At 36.4% G+C, this 20542-nt stretch overlaps 1 protein-coding gene across 6 annotated transcripts in view; it reads right to left on the bottom strand.

Annotated features, from left to right (window-relative positions):
• The window catches only part of LOC127644593 (E3 ubiquitin-protein ligase mib1), an 86672-nt gene that overhangs the window by 10680 nt on the left and 55450 nt on the right, over positions 1-20542 (bottom strand). For all 6 annotated transcript variants that reach the window (XM_052127840.1, XM_052127841.1, XM_052127842.1 and 3 more), the window contains exons 13-16: positions 11257-11389; positions 9502-9588; positions 8658-8816; positions 964-1145 (exon numbers count right to left, since the gene is read on the bottom strand). In XM_052127840.1, the coding sequence (XP_051983800.1) occupies positions 964-1145; positions 8658-8816; positions 9502-9588; positions 11257-11389 (561 nt within the window). The remainder of the gene's footprint in view (positions 1-963; positions 1146-8657; positions 8817-9501; positions 9589-11256; positions 11390-20542) is intronic.

Here is a 20542-nt window from a genome sequence, read left to right as displayed (position 1 = left end):
AATCACACATTACTATCACCAATCTGCATGCATTTTTGCACATACTGCTGTTATTTTTTTTTAGGTGTTCAGTCACAAAAGTAACGAAAGGGTCGGGAGAAATTTATCAGAGTAAAAGTACATTTACTTTACTACATTTTGAAGAGAAAAAGTAAAAGTCCAAAGTAATATTTATACTCAAAAGGACAAATATAAAAAAAAAAACTGTACTTAAGTACAGTAACGAAGTCTTTGTACTATGTTACTATATACCTCGGATACCAAATGTGTATTTCTTTTTTCTGCAGAACACAAACACAGATTTATAAAGAATATTTCAGCTCTATTGGTCATTTTAATGCAACGAATGGTGATCAGACATTTGTACCTCCAAAAATCACAAAGAAAACAGAGAATTAATCCATAAGACTCCAATTGTTAAATCAATGTCTTCAGAAGAGATATAATAGGAGTAGGTGAGAAGCAGATAAAAATGGTAGACCTTTTTTTACTCTAAATGTCCACTTTACTTTTACATTTGAAAGTCACATATGGTGCCTGTTTAGTTTCACTTTCACATCTGAAAGTGAAAGATAAAGTGGAGAATTACAGTAAAAAAGGACTTAAATATTGTTCTGTTTCTCACCTACACCTTTCATATCACTTCTGAAGATAAAGATTAAATCATTGGAGTCATATGGATTAATTTTATGTTCCCTTTATATGATTTTTGGAGCAACAAAGAATCACCATTCACTTGCATTGTAAAGGCCAACAGAGCGGAGATATTTGTCTAAAAACTTAGTTTGTGTTCTGCTGAAGAAAGAAAGTCATACACATCTGGGATGGCATAAGTTGGAGTAAACGATGAGAGAATTTTCACAACTATCCCCTTAAAAAAAAAAAGCATAATTGAGTCAGTTTCAAATATACAGAGTGCAAGCTTTAGTGGATTAAACACTGATTGGGAGTAGATGTATATACCTCGTCTTCTCTTTATGGCATTTAGCCAAGGCCTTGCAAAGACTGGGGTCAGGGCACAGGTCCAGAGGAGACTGACCCTTCTTGTTACGGATGGTGAGGTCAGCACCGTTGGCTGCCAGGAAGCAAGCAATAGATGCAGCACTCTTCTTCTCAGCCCCTTGAGTGCCCAGTCCCATGATTAACTGCAAAGATAGACAACAAACATAATATATTCAAATGCAGTAGATTAATACAGGTTATAATAGAAAGTTGCAATTACTCATGTTGAGGTTTAATTAACAATGCAATTAAAGTTCGCACAGACAGAGCCTATCGTATGGCTTAATACTATTAAGGATCTAGACCTTCTACATGCTTGCATGCAAAAGTGGCCTCAATGATGCTAAGGTGTTGTGGCAGGTTGCCAGGGCATCACTATGCAGTTGCTGAGATGTTTTGAGTGCTTTTTAGGGCGTTGCTATGCAATCCCAAGTCAAAAGTGCTCACTCAATTTATGCCTAAACATTGCTGGATATGGCTTTGGTTCCTCATTCACATCTTTGGGATTATTTACCTATTTTATTGTCCACCCAGGTAAAAATCTAAATTCTGAACACTTTTAAAAGTAATATCAATCTCTGCTCAACAAGCTGCATGATTTGAGATATAATTTCTGTCAGCAGCAAAAAGAGTGCAAAAAAACACTTGTTAGTTTGACAGTGCAGAGAGAGAACATTGAGATTTTGTTGCCAAAGTAGAAAGAACATTGTAACATTGTAAGTCCAATCAAGTAAAATAACTATTCTTTGTAGTTTTTTGTGTGCTTTTCCCAACACACATTGTTCCAAAGCTGTGTTAGAGAAAATCAGCTGTAATGTCTGTAACATATCAAAAAAATGAATAATCAACACTCAAGGAAACAAAATAAAATTGATAAATTAAAATCATTCCATATATTTTCTAAAGCTTGATATTACTTGATATTACGAGTTCTGTGATGTCTCGAGTGGGTGTTACATAATATAATATTGTTATAGTAAAATATGATCACAGATCAGATGTATTGCCATTAAAAGTAAGATTTATTTCAAATTTTACAATGAATCAGTTTTCTTGTCCCTAAAAATTCACAAATTCTGGGGAGACTGTTTTCTAAGAACTGAAGCAGTGCTCACTGCATCATATCATTAATAATAATGAACCATCTATCAATTTACTAATCAAACTCACTCAAGACTGCTGACAATTTCTTTCCCATGCATTACTTTTATTTTAATCACAGAAACATCACAACACTGCTGGGTCTTGTCTGACACCATTGTCTCAAAGGAGGCGGATTGTGTGGCCTCCACTGTCAACTCTTCCCTCCTATTGGTTGTCACTCCTGAACTTCTCAACGTTGTTGTGTCGCTCGCTATGCCCACATCTAGTTGCCAGAGGTCACTCGCTCGTGTAGCTGGCTCTTATGGAAAATGAATGAGATGAGGTCGATTTGTCGCTGGAAGTTGCTGCATGTGAGTATGGGGCTTAAGTCCCAAGGTTTCCATATGAAGACATACATTTTTGTGATTTTATTCCCCAAGTTTATTAGGGGCTACAAGTTACAAATCAAAAAGGGAAAAGAAAATTCACACAACAGTCATGCTCTGGTCCCAGGTGGTTAATACTTGCGGTTTTAGTGGAACTCCCAAGTTTTCTTATAGCTCTGACAGCATTAAATGTTCTCTAAACAGGAGTGATCTAGAACGTTAATGCCATAATGGTATAATAAATTAATTGGGAGATCTGAAATGCCGTGGACCAAGATGGGCAGATCAAGGTGGGTAGATCTCTGCATGCTAATTTGCTCGAGGAGTGTTTTAAATGGATAGCCTGACTCTGCACCTCCTGCATGTGATAACAGTGTGATGGTTTGATGGGGAGAGATTTCGCACACTGCCTGTATTAATAAATAGAAGACTGCTTGCCTGGAAGCAGCCCCATCACACAACGCTTGATTTATGATAGTCGTGGTGAGGCGATGAAGTAAACCGGCAGGTCTGGGTTGAACCATAAGAGGAACTACAAAAGGATGTAACAGATAGGGTGTATGAGACCCTCATCATCAGTCTGTCTAGTGTCAGACGCTATAGTGAGACTTTCTGACAGTTGGTCCAGAGTGTATTGACAGCATAATGTGTTTATAAAGGTAAAGATAGGCTGTGGGATGGGAGGTCACAGAAGAGTGTGGTAGGATGATTAAGAAACACTGGCACTGATGGAAGAGAGCTAAAATGACAACAGAGGTGCAGGAGACCTGATGAAAATCTCACTCCAATTTATCAGCTATACCTGTGCTCTTTGCACAGGGATTACACATCTTTCCCAATCTTGGCAATATTTATTGTCCACACCTAAAACAAGCTTGTTCTTATGCAATTTAATGCATATGTATATACAGTCAGGCATATCCAAACCAGAAACACTGTCTAAAGACTCTCCAAACGTTATTTAGTAAGGCCAGAGCCTACCAAAAAATCCTTCACCACATAATTAAGATGATTTTATTATTATTATTAATAATAATAAAATAAACATACCAATGTTGATGCTAAAGTTCAGGAAATGAGCCATTCATACCTCAAATGTAATTAGCATTCATGTTCAAACTCTTGAGAGGTGCTTTCTTCCCAAAAGTGAAAACAGAAAGTGCAAATAGTGCAAGTCAAATAGCAGTATTTTGTGGACGCGTAGCAGAAGAAGCCTGGACAAGAGTAAGTTATTGCAATCCAAAAGGCGAGTGGATTGCCCATAATGACTTGGCCTCTTAAAGGGAGGCCAAGGTTGATTTTGAGGTCATGAGTAGTCATCCAGGTTGTTGTGCCTGAGATGCATAGAGAGACCTTTAATTTTTGCATTGGTGCATACAGAGGTTGGGATTGGGATGTATATCAATGTCATTAACAGCTATTTATGACACATAACAAGTAAACCATACCAAGTAATCTGGTATAAATGGAAAAGGACCGCATATAGACAGTTGTGGGACCCCAGTAAAAACACACCAGAAAACACCAATCTCTCAACAGTGGGTGATTGGTAGCACACAGATCACTTCATGACTCGAGGCTAGCTTCCCTATTTGTTCTCTGTTTGGAGAGATTACTTTGTCACACTTGGGAGCATCTACCAGAGAACATGGTATTCACTGAATTTTAAATCTGCTCTGATGAAGCCAATAGGCTGGGTAATTCAATCGAAATCCTTGTGCAAATTAATTACGGAGGGGGGCATATACTGTAGTAGATGTCTCATTCATCTGCTGTCTGCCATGCTGTCTTCATTCTCTCTCAACCCATATTTTCCTTAAATACACGCTCAAATGGAAGGCAAAGGGATAATCAGGGAAGAATGTTTCACCTGAGGGATCGTGTAGTGCACAGGGTGTTGGATTGCAGTGGAACTGTGGCTCATAGAGCCAGTTATCTCATGTGACAGCAAGGGAAAGGCTCTTAAAAGTTCTTCATTGAATAAAAATAAATAAATAATTCTTTCACAACTGTCTCTCACCTCCCAATACACTTTTCTGAGCAATTTGAAACATTGTATTGCAGAAATTCTCATATTATTGCCTCCTTAGCATCAGTGTTAATCTAGTCAACGAAATCACTGACGAAAAAGTTTATTGACAAAGCTTTTTTTTTTTTCTTCGATTAGAAGAATAATCAATTTGGGACAAAAAGGTGCATGGGGACGATAAAAGAAACATCTAGAGAATCTTCGGTTTATAGAAACAGATATTAGATATGGATTCATGTAATACAATAATCCAGTATATTGTGGATTTCCCCGCTTGAGCTGTGCGAGTTGAACACGCTGAACAATGTCAAAATGAGCCACTTTAAAATGGGTTTATTACCTTATTTAAACATTTGATTAATTCGTGCACATCTTGATTAGTACGTTTACATGACTTTTCCAGGAATTCTTCATGAATTTCCAAAACTATTTTGCAGCGTTTTCAAATGTTTCTACTAGGGCTGTCGATTTAACGTGTTAATTCGGTGCAATTAATTATATATAACAATAACGTGTTAAACAAATGAATGCAATTAATCGTGTTCCCAGAGTGTGATGAGGAATATTTCTACCATCAGAGCAATTCAAGCTTGAAGTACCTACCTGTTTTCAGGAGGGGGCAGTAAGCATATGTAGAACACACCACGATCTTGATAACAGCAACATCACATTCTTGCTTTCAAACACAACTTGGAGCGAATTCCGAATGCAGGGATCTCGAGATGTGTTTTTCTACTTTTTTTAACCACGTTTAACTTGACTCTGTGACTGAAAAAAGCTGTGTGTATGGCACGATGCAACCATAGGCCTCTAAAAGCATTTCTATGACCCATATGTACATTGATGCATCCTTAGAAAAGCCCTTAAAAAATATGCCTTCTGACAGATTAAATAATTCAATTGCAAAATGGATTGCTGTGGACTGTAGGCCAATGATAGGATTATGTTAAATAATATGGAAATAAGTCACTTTTTGTCTTATCATAGATTTACTTGTCTACCACAATAATGTAATGCATTTTAATTATTCTGATAATTATTTTCAGGGTTGCTGCAGAGTTTTTAAAAATCAAATTGAAGACTTGTTAAGGCCTTTTTCAAGACCTGAACAAATAAAATGAATACTGTATCCCATACCAAAACAAACCCACACGATCTCAAAATAAATAATGTATCACTGACTCTTACTTAAACAAGAAGTGGCACACATTCAACATGGCCTTAACATTGTTTATCAGTAAAACAGATAAACTATTAACTAAACTATAACTAATATATATATATATATATATATTATGGCTGTTGATTTAATGTGTTAATTCAGTGCAATTAATTTTACAAAAAATAATGCGATAAAAAAATGTACGCAATTAATAGCAATGCCCCCGGACCGTAATAAGGAAGATTCCTGAGAAATGCAAGTTTGTAGTTCCACCTGTTTACTGCAGAGGGCAGTAATCGAAATTTCAGCTGTACAAGCAACACGCAGTTTACACAGTGAAGAAAACACTTCAGTAGGCAGAAAAACACAAACATGCATTGCGTTCAAAACACTTGAAGGAGTGCAAATGCAAACTAAGTGTTCTCAAGATGTGTTTAAAGATTTGAGTATTAAACAATATTTAACTTGACACAGTGACATAAACATTTTATGTTTATGACGTAACGCACCAGAGACGCTACACAAGCAGGTCTGACGCAGATGTACATTGACGGGTCCTTAAACAAGCCCTCATAATAAATCTTCAACTGATTGACAAATTCACTTGTGTAATGGATATTCTGTGAACTGTGTGCCAATGATTGACTTATGATCAATAATATGGTAGTAAACAATACATTGTATTCTAAAGACACTTTTTGTATTGTCTTATCAATGATTAACTCTTCTGCCACAAGAATGTAATTCATTTTAATGATCTGAATATATATATAATTTTTTAATATTTAAAGATAACTATGTATAATAATTTCATCATTATATATTGAAGTATTGTTACAAAGAGGAAAATATAGTGATATATCACTGCTATACATGTACAGTACAGTAAAATGTTAACCACTGGATTTAACCTTAAAGGTTCTTTCATTTCCTCAACTTTAAATTCTAAAGACGTTAATTGAAATTTTGCAAAACATGTAGGAAATCATGAGCACTCACATTAAAATGAAGACTCCAGTGATATCAGTAACCTTATAAAAGCTGTTTTAATCTTCATGGAGATGGTCCGCACATGGGGGTTGCCATGATAGAATCATGTGACCAGCCGAATACTACTCATTTAATCTCAGTAACTGCCCTGTTATTTTACACTTTCACTCATTGATTAAAGTAATCATGGCTGACAGTGAATACTACATTTCTACAATGGCATCTGAAACTATTGATTTTAAATGATGCTGCATCCAAGCCACTAGATGTCAGTCCAAGATGACACAAAGATAAAAGTTACCGAGTGCACCTTAAATTCAAATCGGAGTACCTCCCGAGATGGTCTGATATTATTTGCAGTGCTCACAATTAACACAGCATTCTTGCAAACTATTTTCATTCCACTGACACAGAGAAATTCTTCAAATGCACATTCTATGAGAAGTGCTCGACAAGCACTGAATCAGACAGCTTTTCTTTTGTCTGTTCTGGAAAATATAAACGGTCACATAGGCTATAGAATGGAATTGCTCAGTACTAAAGGGAACAGAATTCGGTTTAATATTAAATCAATACAGGACACAGTTTGTCATGTATTTAAGTCAGCACCTCACAGTCAAACAGCTGAGAATGTTTTGAAATCTAAAGGCTACTATACACAGTGCATCCGGAAAGTATTCACAGCGCTTCACTTTTTCCACATTTTGTTATGTTACAGCCTTATTCCAAAACTGATTAAATTAATTATTTTCCTCAATATTCTACAAACAATACCCCATAATGACAACGTGAAAGAAGTTTGTTTGAAATCTTTGCAAATGTATTAAAAATAAAAACGATTCCATTAGGTGCTTTTTTGCTAATTCCAAGTGGGCTTTCATGTGTCTTGCACTGAGGAGAGGCTTCTGTCTGGCCACTCTGCCATAAAGCCCAGAGTGTTGCAGTGAGGTTTGTTCTTCTGAGCGGACAGCGGACAGCTCTAGGAAGAGCTCTGCAGGCAGTTCCTTTAACATCATGGCTTGTTTTTTGCTCTGATATGCATTTTCAGCTGTGAGACCTTATATAGACAGGTGTGCGCCTTTCCAAATCATGTCCAAATCAGTTGAATTTGCCACCAGTGGACTCCAATCAAAGTGTAGAAACATCTCAAAGATGATCCAGAGAAATGGGATCACCTGAGCTAAATTTCAAGTGTCATATCAAAGGGTCTGAATACTTAAGTCAATGTGATATTTCAGTTTTTTCTTTTTAATAAATTTGCAAAGTTATCAAAAATCTGTTTTTTGCTTTTTCATTATGGGGTATGGAGTGTAGGTTGATGTGGAAAACATAACAATTTAAAGCATTTTAGCATAAGGCTGCAACATAACAATAATGTGAAAAAATTAAGGGGTCTCAATGTGTAATTTTACAACTTACATCTGTGTAGATGGTGAAGTAAATCAACAGGTGCACTTGAACTAAGTTACGCCCTAGTTATAATATGCATAACTTAAGTTGCTTTACTTGTATTGTGAATACACCATTTCTGTAAAAAACACTATGCAATATCCTAAACTGACTAAACACAGTCACTAAAGTATGAAGAATTCAGAATACAGTGGGCTAACTTCTAACGTGTGTTAATAATAAAAAAAAACTGTTTCTGTTAAAACTTCAGATTAAAAAAAGATGAAGACAAATGCTTGGCAAAAGAAATAAAAGATCTATCAGTCAGATGGTTTAAAATGCGCTCTCCTTGCAATGTATGCAGTGTTGCACTGCATGGCACTTACGGGCATCTACGATGTTTTGTCCTGTGTAAGTATTTTTATAGAACAAAGTGAATGATTCATAATTATTTAAAAATTATAATTAATTGTGCTGGATTGATTAGCGAATCTTGATGCATCAGAATATCAACCCCCCACCCCAATCAGTTCATTATTCTGCACTGAAATAGTGTATCCAGTTTATAGAAAGCAATGACAATATTTGTACTGCTTATGTGGCACTCTGTACATACTGTGTTTTTAGAGGGCTCCCAGGGTTCCACTTTGCTGACGTCCTGCATGTCCTGAAGTTGGCGCAGCTGAGAAAGTGTGTGGTGACGCAGGGCCTCGTGAAGTGGCGTGTCTCCGTCTTTGTCTTGCACGTCCAACTTGGCCTCGGCTCGCACCAACAGCTGTACATGAATACAGAGGACTGATTTTAACCAATCTGCTCCGTGGTGGCAGTATCTGCACTTAATCTTGTTCACTGATGCAGATGCACAAGTTTACAATGACATCTGGAGCACAGGTGACAAATTTAATTATATATGTTTTATGAATGTCGTCATATAAAATTTTATGACTGAACTACTGACTATGAATAAAAAATGTGTTAGGTTACGTGCCAGATGGCAAAGATGTTTCAAAATGTATTCCCCTTTCATGTTAACAAACAATCTGAAACGAGGACAGGACCTTTGGTCAATGCCATGCTTGTTTGGCTATTACTTAAGAATGTATTTCACAACATCATACAATTATAGATGTTTTATTTAAAACGGCAGCAGCAAAGAATGCATCCAATTTAGCTGAAATAAGGATAGTTAAACTGCTCTCGTATGCCCACAAGATGGCGCTTTAACCTCTGTTGATTACCCAATTCTACTCCCGCTCTTCATACCTCTACTAGCATGGACCAGATTTCTCAGGACCAAATGAATTCAATTGGAGGGGATAATTCTGCAGCAGAACACCCTGCATTTAAATGTAAAGCTGAGGCACTTAGCAACATTGTTAATTAATGTGCTTTTGTTGAGTAGGAAGCCAGATTAGTGGTTGATAGGGGTAGACATTCTTAAGGAAGACAGAGTTACTTACTCGCACTATCTGGGTGTGCTGACGCTCAACGGCAAGGTGCAATGCCGTTTGCTGGTTAACGTTCTGTATATCCAAATTGGCATTTCCCTATTGAGAGAGCAACACAAAGAAAGAACAAATCTTGATCAACTGAAGTAAAATAAGTGCACTAAACTTTAACTATAGTGTAATGTAGAAATATAACCATATATATATGGTTTTATTTCTGCATTACACTATAGTTAAAGTTTAGTGCACTTGAGTAACCATTAATCAAATCAATTGTTTTGGTCCCTGTGCATTTCTTTCTTCAAGACAGTAGATAGTGGATATTTGTTTATTTACATACCACAAATCAAATTATTCATTCACTGACTTTCAATGAGAGTAATATATGTAACTATCCATCTCGTTCTTCAACTACTGGCTAAATGGCTACCTATGAGCATGCCTTCTAGTCCCATATGTTGTGTTAAAAAATGTAAGCTGCTGGGGCGTAATAGTGTTTGTATTCAGATATTCCCTGACTGAAACCCCACAGCAACATAGCTTCTCTGCTCTGCTGCAGTGCAGCTCTACTGTGGTTCGTAGGCTGAGACTGAAGTCACTGGTGTGAACCCTTTCTTAGTCTCTCTCTCTCTCTCTCTCTCCATGGCAGGTAGTTGACAAAGGGCTGAACTGAGCCAGAGCAGCATTCTCACAATGCTGCTGGAATGTTGCAATAACGTTCTTACTATACCACAACATAACATTGAGTCACAGTGTCCTGCTGTACAGTGGCATGTGAAGGCAAGGCTCTGCGTTTCAATGCTTTACATCACCTTTTGTCATACAAAAACGTATAATTTCTATTAAACTACACTAGACAATAGCTCAAGGTGATACACTTTAGGTTTTGTGTCTTTAGCTCTGTTCCAAAACCTAGTAAGTTGACAACCTAGACAGGCATCCATTTAAGGCATCAATGGTGTGCTTTTCCAAAAGGTAAAATACCTTGTTCTGGCCAAAATGTAAGGAGCATTGATTTGTATCCTTCATGGTGAAGGCAAAAAAAATTCAAAGAAATCCGTAAAGTGATTAAAGTAAATTCTGCCATGCGCTTCATTTGAGGCGTGCCATTTAAGTTGCCCATGTAGCGCAGTCCAAATCAGTTTTTTAGTTAAAGTTTTAATGATCGATTAACTTTTTTACACAAACATATTAACTCGGTTCAGAAGACATGAATTGATTGACTGGAGATGTGTGGATAAATGTAATGCTGTCTAAATATGCTTTTTAGACCGTCAAATAGCCAGCAGCATGATGGCACTTGTTTACTTGCATTGTATGGTCAGACAGAGCTGAAATGTGCTTACAAAAATCTTCACTTTTATTCTGCTGAAGAAGAAAAGTCATACACATCTGGGATGGCTTAAAGGTAAATAAATCATGAGAGGATTTTCATTTTTGGGTGAACTAACCCTTTAAGAAGTGAAATTTCTCCTTTCTCTGGGCTCTTTCTACCTTTAGATTAATTATAAATGTGATTAATATAGTAAAATGAGAGCTGAGTTACAACAAGTGCACCTTTTCAGCTTTCCTGAACCTTAAATGACCATAACTGCACTATTATCCACCAGAACTAAAGCTTTTTATTACCTGCACAGGTGTCTGATGATTTCACACTTCAAAGAGACTGAATAAACATGCTGGAGTACTAGTTCTTAAGAACAGAGTCGACTTATAATACAGTGTGCATAAATTGTGTGTGTGTGTGTGTGTGATAGAACTGCTTACCTGATGGACTAGGAGCTCAGCCACCTCCACATGGTTGTTGAGGGCAGCCAGGTGAAGCGCAGTGTAACCGTCATCCTTCTTCTCGTCCACTATCCATGGCCGTGGCAGTTTGGACAACAGCACACGCATTGCACTGCAGAACAAAGAATACTAAATGTAGTATTTGAAACAGAAAAGGCAAATAAAAAAATGAAAATAAATTTAGTAATCAAGCAGGCTTCTGTTGATATTGTGAGGCTGAAATGTAGACATCAGAGAGGAAATAGAATAAGAACTGAGAGCAAACTACAAACTGACAAACAGTTTTCTACCAGCAGCTCAGATCCACAGTGAAAAACATGGAACGTGACATCAGATCTGCACTTAGGAACACAGCATGTGTAAAAAGAAGTGAAAGTAGGGAGCTGATTTGAAATCAATGCAGTATTTGCAAAAGGATTGTTGACTGCCCAGTTAAAATGCACTAAACAAACAAATATGCAAAACAGAAATTAAAGAATTGGCAAAGAAAATATATTAATATCACAGACTGTCTGGAATAAAGGCAAAATTTGGAAATAGTGTGAGATATGACGTGCATGAAAACAGAATCGTGTGAATTCTCAAAATAATTTTCAACTTCAAAAACATTTCATTTAAAATTTTATGATTGGTTGTGGGTTCAAATCTCTAGTAAAATACAAGGTATAGTTATATAATACAGGGAATTATATGTGTGAAATAGATTTAAATTTGCCCCAACTGCAGTGGAAAGAAATTATGTAGTGGGACAAAACAGGGCTTTCAGAAAGCAACTACTCCATACATATTATCAAAACATCCATTTTGATGTCAAATTTGACATCTGCAACAAAATTGGTAGCTCACAGCAATCTTCTCCTTTTATGAATTATCAAGTAAAACTCTAAAAGACTACTTTATGCAGTGCTCACCTGGCTGTTCACAGCACTCAAGAATAAATGCAGGATTAGTGTTTTCAAATGTACTTGAGTGTTAAGGATGTCCTTCAGGAAGCCGCGGAAGCAGAAATCAACGTGGAAGAGTAAAAAAAATAAAATGAATGTAATTTCAGAGATGAGGTGATTTTGTGACAGTCTCTGGAGTGTTGCTTTTTGCTGCAGGGTGGCTTCTGTTAAACCTAAAGCCAGTTTCTAGTTTCTTAGGTAGTATGTGGAGAGAGAGAATACAAGAAAGGGTTATCAGGAGCTCTTTACACACTTCGAGTGCTGTCCAGCAAAACAGCTGTACTGAAGTGCAAACGCCATGCACACTCACACATCGTGGTTACATCTCTACACCTACATTGCTCATAGTCTTCAAGGTTTGAAATGTGTAGACATGGCCCTTGAGTACTATGTCCTGCTGCTTATTTGAGCATATTTGTTAGAAGCACACAAACACCTGCAATTGCAAACACCCTGAATAACTTAAATCGTGTCAATACCAAAAATCAATTCTAAATATGCAAAATGGAAATGTCAAATACATAGTTATTGCAACAAATTTTGCTGTGAAAAAAAAGATAAAGAAATCTTTGTATAGATAGAAAAAACACCACATCTTGGTTTTCATATAACCACCGACATCCAAGAACCTCTTTTGGGTGTGTCAAGATTAGAATTGATGCACCCTGGGACAAGGCAAAAATTGATGATAGTCTGCATTGCCAGAGTGGTGCATAGAAAATGGACTGGCATTGGTGCCCCCTTGTGTCGGCAACAATGTGATGGATAAATGCCAGCAAAGCATTAGCTATGTGAGTGGCGAGCTATTCCAAAGGCAGTGCAGATTGACAGGTTGCCTGCAATGGTGGTGGAAATGGGAAGGCATTAATATTAATGCAGTTTGCTGGTACTACTGCATTGCAGTCAACTTATTTGACTGCACTGGAGGATTTCAAAGAACACTAAATATATGCAGGACTCCCAGTAATTCCTTCATGAAAATTAATTGCTCTACTATGAGCAAAGGGAATTGGAGGTAAATTGCTTCTTATTTGTGCAAAACATTTCTAGGGTCCTGAATAAATTTGACCTACATATTGGTGTAGATGACGCACCCATCATAAGGGTTAAAAGGATGTGGCTCTGAAGAAAGAGGTTGGCTGAAGCAACAGTCTCAACTAGGCCGGTCGTGATTATTAAATAACCATCTGATCATGGTTATTTGATCAAACCACTGTTATTTGAGAAAACCATAATTATTTGGCATTCTAATTCCAATCATATTTGAATGCCCAAATAAGGGAATTTTAAGCTAAAATAGTGTATAAATGCCATTGAACTCCAAGTCAGAGTGCCACTGAGCTGCTCCGCGGACCAGCAACCTGTCTGGAAGAGCGCTCTGATGCGCATGTTGTCATCAGAGGCTCGTGCAAAACTCCCGTGAAAATATAAACTAACAAGTATAAACTGTGAAAGTGATTGCAAAAGCACTCCGGTTTCACTTTAAGCGTCCGTGTAATGGCAAATGTTCCTGATTCATATACGCTGTCTTATTGACACTCAGTGACATTAAGTGTGAAAGTGAAATTAGGACAGAAATAATTTACTATTGTATAAGATATTATATAAATATGATAATATACATATTACAATTTTCTATATAAAAATATATAATGTAAAATATATAACTTAAAAAAATTCTAGACATATTTTGATATTTAAAACATAATTTTTCATGTCATTCATACGTTTTTAAAGCCTTAGAAGGAAATCACATATCCATATTTTAATATTTGGTTTTTATGTTTCAAGTTAAATGCGTCAAAATGACTTCTTAAGGTGTATGAGGTACACATGCAGAAAAAGCATACATTCAGAAATATTAAAATTATATGACAATCACGAAAGCCCTTCAAGAGACAAATTAATCATCATAGCCTTAAAACAGACAATTAATCATCATATTAGCAGTTATCTGTTTGACAATTAATTGTCAGCCAAATTTCATAATCGGAACAGCCCTAGTCTCAACATTCAAATGAACATGGGGTATGTAGAACTGGAGAAAAAAGGGAAAGGCAGGAGGAGAAGTAAGGTGAAGGAGAAGCAGGATGGAGCTGGGTCACCCTTTGAGAAATTAGGAATCCCACAGGAGCTTGCCGATGAGAACTGTTGTCTCTTGTAGTCACATAGTAATTTGCCTTGGGCCTGCAGCTTACTGCTACAGAGAAGAAATGGGCTAATGCTAATATGCTGCAATACAATATTTTCTTTGCAGCCAAGAATGAAGTAATCACATATGCAGCCAGGAAAAGAACATTGTAGTAACTACAATGCTGCGTAATGAAAACCTGCAAAAATGCCACCTTGATTTGCTGGCTCAGTGTCTTGGCAGACACTATGGGTGAGAAATCTCTGATGCCATCTCACTGACACTTTTCAAGCTTATTCAAATTAGCACTTTTCAAACATAAACGGTGTGTGGCAGTGCAAACTGCATGGTGCAGTTTCCATGTGTTTGAGTAAACCATATCAAAAAGCACCATTAAAACAACATTAAAATGCATTAGAACCAGCTTGAACGAGTCTCTTTAATAAAAAGAATAAGACATGAGAAATTCAAGACAAAAGAAAACTAAAATATAGCTGCAAGCATCAATTATCAGAGTTCAAGCCACTTAGGACCTATAAAAAAAAATTAACAACTGGTTAACGATAGACAAGTTCTGTTGTACAAAGTTCCCTGTATGTCATGATAATGAACTGGTATTGCCACAGAATGTGATGTTTTGGAGATGAATGCAAGAATTGTTTTGGTTGCCATGATGTAACTGTTATCAGAATGAAAGTCTAATCACTATGTTGTGTTACATGAAAATAGGATGTGGGATATTTCTATTTGATCTTTGATCATAATGGCATTTCATTGCACGATGGTCAAAATATTATAAGAAAACTGGAACAATCCTGTTAGCCTAGCAGGTGTTAGACTGTTATTAGAGACATGTCAGATCAACCATATTATAAATGATGCTGTGATGCTCGCATTTGCATTACAGGTACTTATAGAAAGAGTACAATGTAGCATGATTAGAACAAGTATCTTTGCAAATGTTTTGTTAAACAAGTGTTATCATCGTGTAATGCAGAACATTTGCTTCACAGAGGGATATTTTTTTAATAAAAGTCAAGGTGTAGTACCAAGATTGTGCATCTTTCTGGTTTTGGAATATTTGTGTGATGACAGGCCTCTGCATCTTGTCAAAAGTGTAATGCAATATTTTGTAGGAATTTCCAAGTTGGAAGTCTATCATCATTTGGTGTGCCATTGCACTTTTCCTAGTAGGAAGGTGGAATTATTTGTTTATTTTTATGATTGTCACGGTCTCGTGTCATCCGCACCGTGTTTTCTGTTTCACCCAGCACTGATCCCGTTCTATGTCACGTTTTCCCTGTTGTCCGCCCTGAGTCTCACTGTCCGTGTGTAAACTTCACTTCCCGTCTTTCCCGGCGCTGTCACAGCTTTATTGTCCGCACCTGTTCGTCATTTTGTTATCACCGTGTCTGTCCATTTAAACCCCGCTGTTTTCTCCTTCCCCTGTCGATCGTTGACGTTACATGTCTCCGCGTATGTCTGATCCTGACTCTCTCTGTTCGTGTTCCCTGCCAGTCTGTCTACCCGCTCGTGGTTACCCTGTTATCCGTCTGTCTGTCCGTCCAAGGTTACCCTGTTGTTCACCCTGTTGTTCTCCGCCCTCCGTATTCTTCAGTATTTGGTTTGCCTTTTTTCCCATCGTGGATTTTGATTTGTTCCTGTGTTTTGTTTCTTTTATGTTAACTCAAATAAAGCCGCACTTGGATCCACACCCCTGTCTACCTTCTCCTATTTCCACACTTCATAACAACGATAGTCTTTTCTGCATGAATAAAAATTACAAGCAGCAATAAATTAAAGTTAATTATTACAGGGCGGTTTATAGTAAGTAGCTAAAAAACAGTTTGCGGGAAGGCACGATCTGAAAAAAAATCTATAAACACCGTCAAATATGTTTAAAGTGAAAACAGGTGAGACAAAAAAATTGGATATGATCAGATCAGATATGTTTATTGAGCTTTGCAGTGTGAGTGAGTACTGGTGTCAGGTTACATCTGCACCAAGCACTTCTTTGTCAAACACTAATTCACCTTTTCGTATGCAGATCTAAAACAAATAATAAACTTGAGAAGACAAGAAACACCTTTGATGATAAATAAATTGCAAATCCACTGAGTGAGTAATGTTGCTTTTGTAAACCCATTATTTCTCCAAAAACAATTTAACCATGAACAGAACTTTGCCAATGACATACGTGAAAATATAAAACATTTTAACTCTTGCAGTGTGTTCCGCAAACAGTCCTGCATGACAATGCAATATGCAAAATAGTTCTTGTGAACGAGCATGACTAGCAGATGTGCCTTTGAATACTACATACCATGTGTAACCGCCTATACACGCTACTAAAAGATTGTTTGTCATTCTATGACCCTGCTCTATTTAAACATGAATCTTTTAGCATGCACACAATATTTAATCTATTGGTGCAATAAATATGATCTTTATTTGATATAACAGGTGTGGTCAATTAAAGTTCCAAGACGTCCGGTCTCTACATTTCCTTCCCAGCAAAGGTTCGGACAATAACTTACATGGTGTCAGTAGTCAGTATACAGTAGACCTGTCATGAGAACTTCTTTTGTCTGACAATATATTGTCCCAGAAATAATTGTGATAAATGATATTACTGTCATTTTAAGACAATTTTATGCAACTGATATAATGATAATATAATAGCATAATAATGCAAACCCTTTAAAAGAGCAATGAACTTTTAATTCTTAAGAATATTCAGACATTGGAATCGGAATGTCAAAAATAATAAATGAGCCCATATTATGCTAAATTACAGGTTCATAATTTTATTTTGGGGGTTTTCTAGAATAGGTTTACATGCTTTAATGTTCAAAAAACACATTATGTTTCTCATACTGTACATTTCTTATCACCTATCTTCTTCCACTGTCTAAAATGCTCTGATTTTACGTCCTGTCTCTTTAAAGCCCCCCTTTCCGAAAAGCCCAGTCTGCTCTGATTGGTCAGCTGGCCTAATCTGTTGTGATTGGCCAACCGTGTAAAGCGTGTGTCAGAAATGTAACGGCCTTTACCATAACAGAGTTTCAGCCTTCATGAGCAGCTGTAAACAATACTGTATCTATGGTAACAGTGCCGTCAGTTTTTGCTATACCAGCTCTAGCCCGAGTCCGATAATGAATGAATTAATGAAAGTTTGGAAGAATAAGCTGATCGACCCAAACCACCTTCACAAGCACGACTTGAGCAGGACGTTTCACAGTGGTAAGTTTGAATTTTGTAGCTTTCTTAAAAGTACACATTTGATTATTGTGAACCTAACAAAGCTTCAAGTAAAAGACATGTAGTGCATCCAAGTTAATCATCTTTTGCTGGAATGGGTGTAGCCAAACTTTTTTCACCTGAGATATGAACAGAGAACAGAGGCTTACTCCCGACTGGATATTACTGGGGGTATTAGACAGTTAGTAAGCAAGTTAGCTGTGGACTACCATGGATAGCGGCCATAACATTACAGCTTGTAATTATAGAATTATATAAGACTCTTGAGATCAATCATTTTGTTGCACAGTTTTAGGTAAAAGCCAGCCCACAGCTAAATAGTAAACCCTTACCAAAACAAAAACATTACATAGCAAGTTAGTCGAGCACTACCATGGATTGCAGATGTAAAATGACCGTTTGTAAAAATAAATCCATCTCCACACTTGATCACTATTCATGATAGTAAGAACGACAAACAATCTGCATAATTCTACACAACTGTAGGTAAAAGTGGGCCACGGCTGATTAGCAAAACTATTTCAACAAAATAACATTACCTAGCAGGTCAGCAGAGGCCTACAGCAGTGCACTGGGTGTACACCGTAGCTACAACACAAAACTCTGCATTTGAACTCTCAGTAACAGATAAATCCACAAATCATCAATCCTACTTACAGGTTGTGATCCTGAAGCACCAGATTGTCCCAACAAAGGGGGAACTGCACCATCTTTCAGGAGTAACCATCTTGAAAATCCAGCATTGGTTGTGTTTGTACCATTAAATAAATAAAACACAGTTTAACCATTGATTCTTCAATTCGTCTGCCTTTGTAAGTCCAAACAAAACGGTTTTGCTTTTGCAGTGTGTCTTCTCGACATGGCAACAACACTATCCCAACTCATCCTGGCCTCTGCTATAACTTCGTTTGTTTGAGGGCAGGCCAAAGTAGCCCTTAGGCGGGCATTATGCAAATTTGTTACATAATGATGTAGAAACTTTACGGAAGAAATGGCTGGACTACAATCCAGCTGTTTAATTTAGTTCTTAAGCAGTGTTGTCTGTGGGAGAGAATAACTTCCGTTTGCATGGACTTTGCGTTTTTGTTCCCAGCTTGGAAAACTGAATGGAATGGTTATGTTTTAGATGAGCTTTTATATTACAGGGCTTGACAATAAGCACTGTGATGTGCTTGTCCTTCAGACAAGTAAATTGGTCATTCACTTCCGAGTAGAAGTTACTTGTCCTAAAAGAAAAATGATAATTATTTATTTATTTTTACTGCTGTATTTTCTAATATTAGCAGTAAAAACGTCTGTTTAATGTTAAAAAAAATGCATTAAAATTCAAACTAATACTGAGAAAGTATACTGTATACTGCATGTGAGTAGTTGACAAATAACATAACTGTGAACTTTTATCAAAACTGAAGATTTATCAACATATGATAATTAAATCACCAACCCCACACCTTTAAACTTAACATGCCCTCTCTAGAAACATGTCTTACATCCCTGAAAAAAGTGACATTTGGCAGGTCCTGGCAGGATATGAAATTTCAGATGGAACAACCTACCAAAAAAATATAATATTCATGACATAAAAATTTATAGAATTTGTTAAAATTACTTTTACCTAAATATTTATTGTTCATATTTAAATAATAAAAAAAATATATATATATATATATATATATATATATATATATATATATAAACATTTTTTAACAGGTGTAGGGAAAATATAATACTTTTTACTTCAAGGTTGTACGACCTGAAATTTTAGTTGTTAAATAAAAAAAAATGGATGTGTTAAAAATGTTTGGTATATTCAAAATCGCATGAAACAAACATAAATATAGTATAGTATTACATTTCTAATATTTTTATTATGTCGATTTTCCATTTTCATTATGGAGAATCTTATTTTTGACTGACCCATGTATTTTAAAGACAGATAATATATTTTCATTTTATGTATATTGTTAATATTATAGTGTTTATATTACCATTTTATTTTTATGTTTGTATATTTTTACATATTAAAATTGACTGATTCACATGGCAGAGAATACCTGTATAGGTCAGAAAGAGCTCCAGAGAGATGAAGATGAGATGTAACAGGTGTTTAAACATTTCTCTTCATCTTGCAGCAGGTGGCATAACATTTTTTCCTCAGATGGGAATCGAACAGTCAAAAACTCACCACGGCATCCCTAAATGGATGCTGCAGAGTTCAGCTTTTTATGATAATTTGCAAATTTTCTAAATTATTCTGATGCAAAAACTGCATATCATATCACAATTGAACATCTTAGTGGACTATTTCTAGGGGATATATGGATGCTATGGGCAGTCCTACAGTAAGAAAACTGATAAATAGACTAGTATATAGAGACGCTCCAATCTAGCTCAGTGATGTGCTTCAATGTAACCAGAGTGCTTCAAAAGTGTGTAAATATAAGACTATTGTGGGTGCGCAACATGTAGTTCACGGCATCCAACAGCTTTTACTTCTGCAACTGTTTATTAAAGCAATCTGCTGTCTGTCAGACATGCCAAGAATGAGCAACAGACTCAAAACAATGGTCCACAACATCTCACAAATAAACCTGTGGACTATGCATAATACAGAGAAAATTGCTTACACAGGTGATTTAAAGTCCACTAATGACTAAATTTACATTTATTGTTGAATGCGGTTAAGTTATACACAAGCAATGCTTTAAATAAGGATGATTTAAGATGTTTTCAGCACGCTTAAACAATACAGTTGCATCTTTTAATTTATCACTTTAAAAATCACTAGGTCTGTCGTGATTATGACATTTTTTAATTGAAATGCTCCTAAACAGCCAATTTAAGTTGCTTTTTTGATGGATATGAGTCTGGTAGATCGAATTCCTTGGTTATATTTTGGAGATTAGCATAGCAATTGCGTGTCGCGTAG

Source organism: Xyrauchen texanus, chromosome 6 (genome assembly GCF_025860055.1).
Source record: "Xyrauchen texanus isolate HMW12.3.18 chromosome 6, RBS_HiC_50CHRs, whole genome shotgun sequence".
NCBI classification, from domain to species: Eukaryota; Metazoa; Chordata; class Actinopteri; order Cypriniformes; family Catostomidae; genus Xyrauchen; species Xyrauchen texanus.
This window is presented reverse-complemented; position numbering and strand designations above follow the sequence as displayed.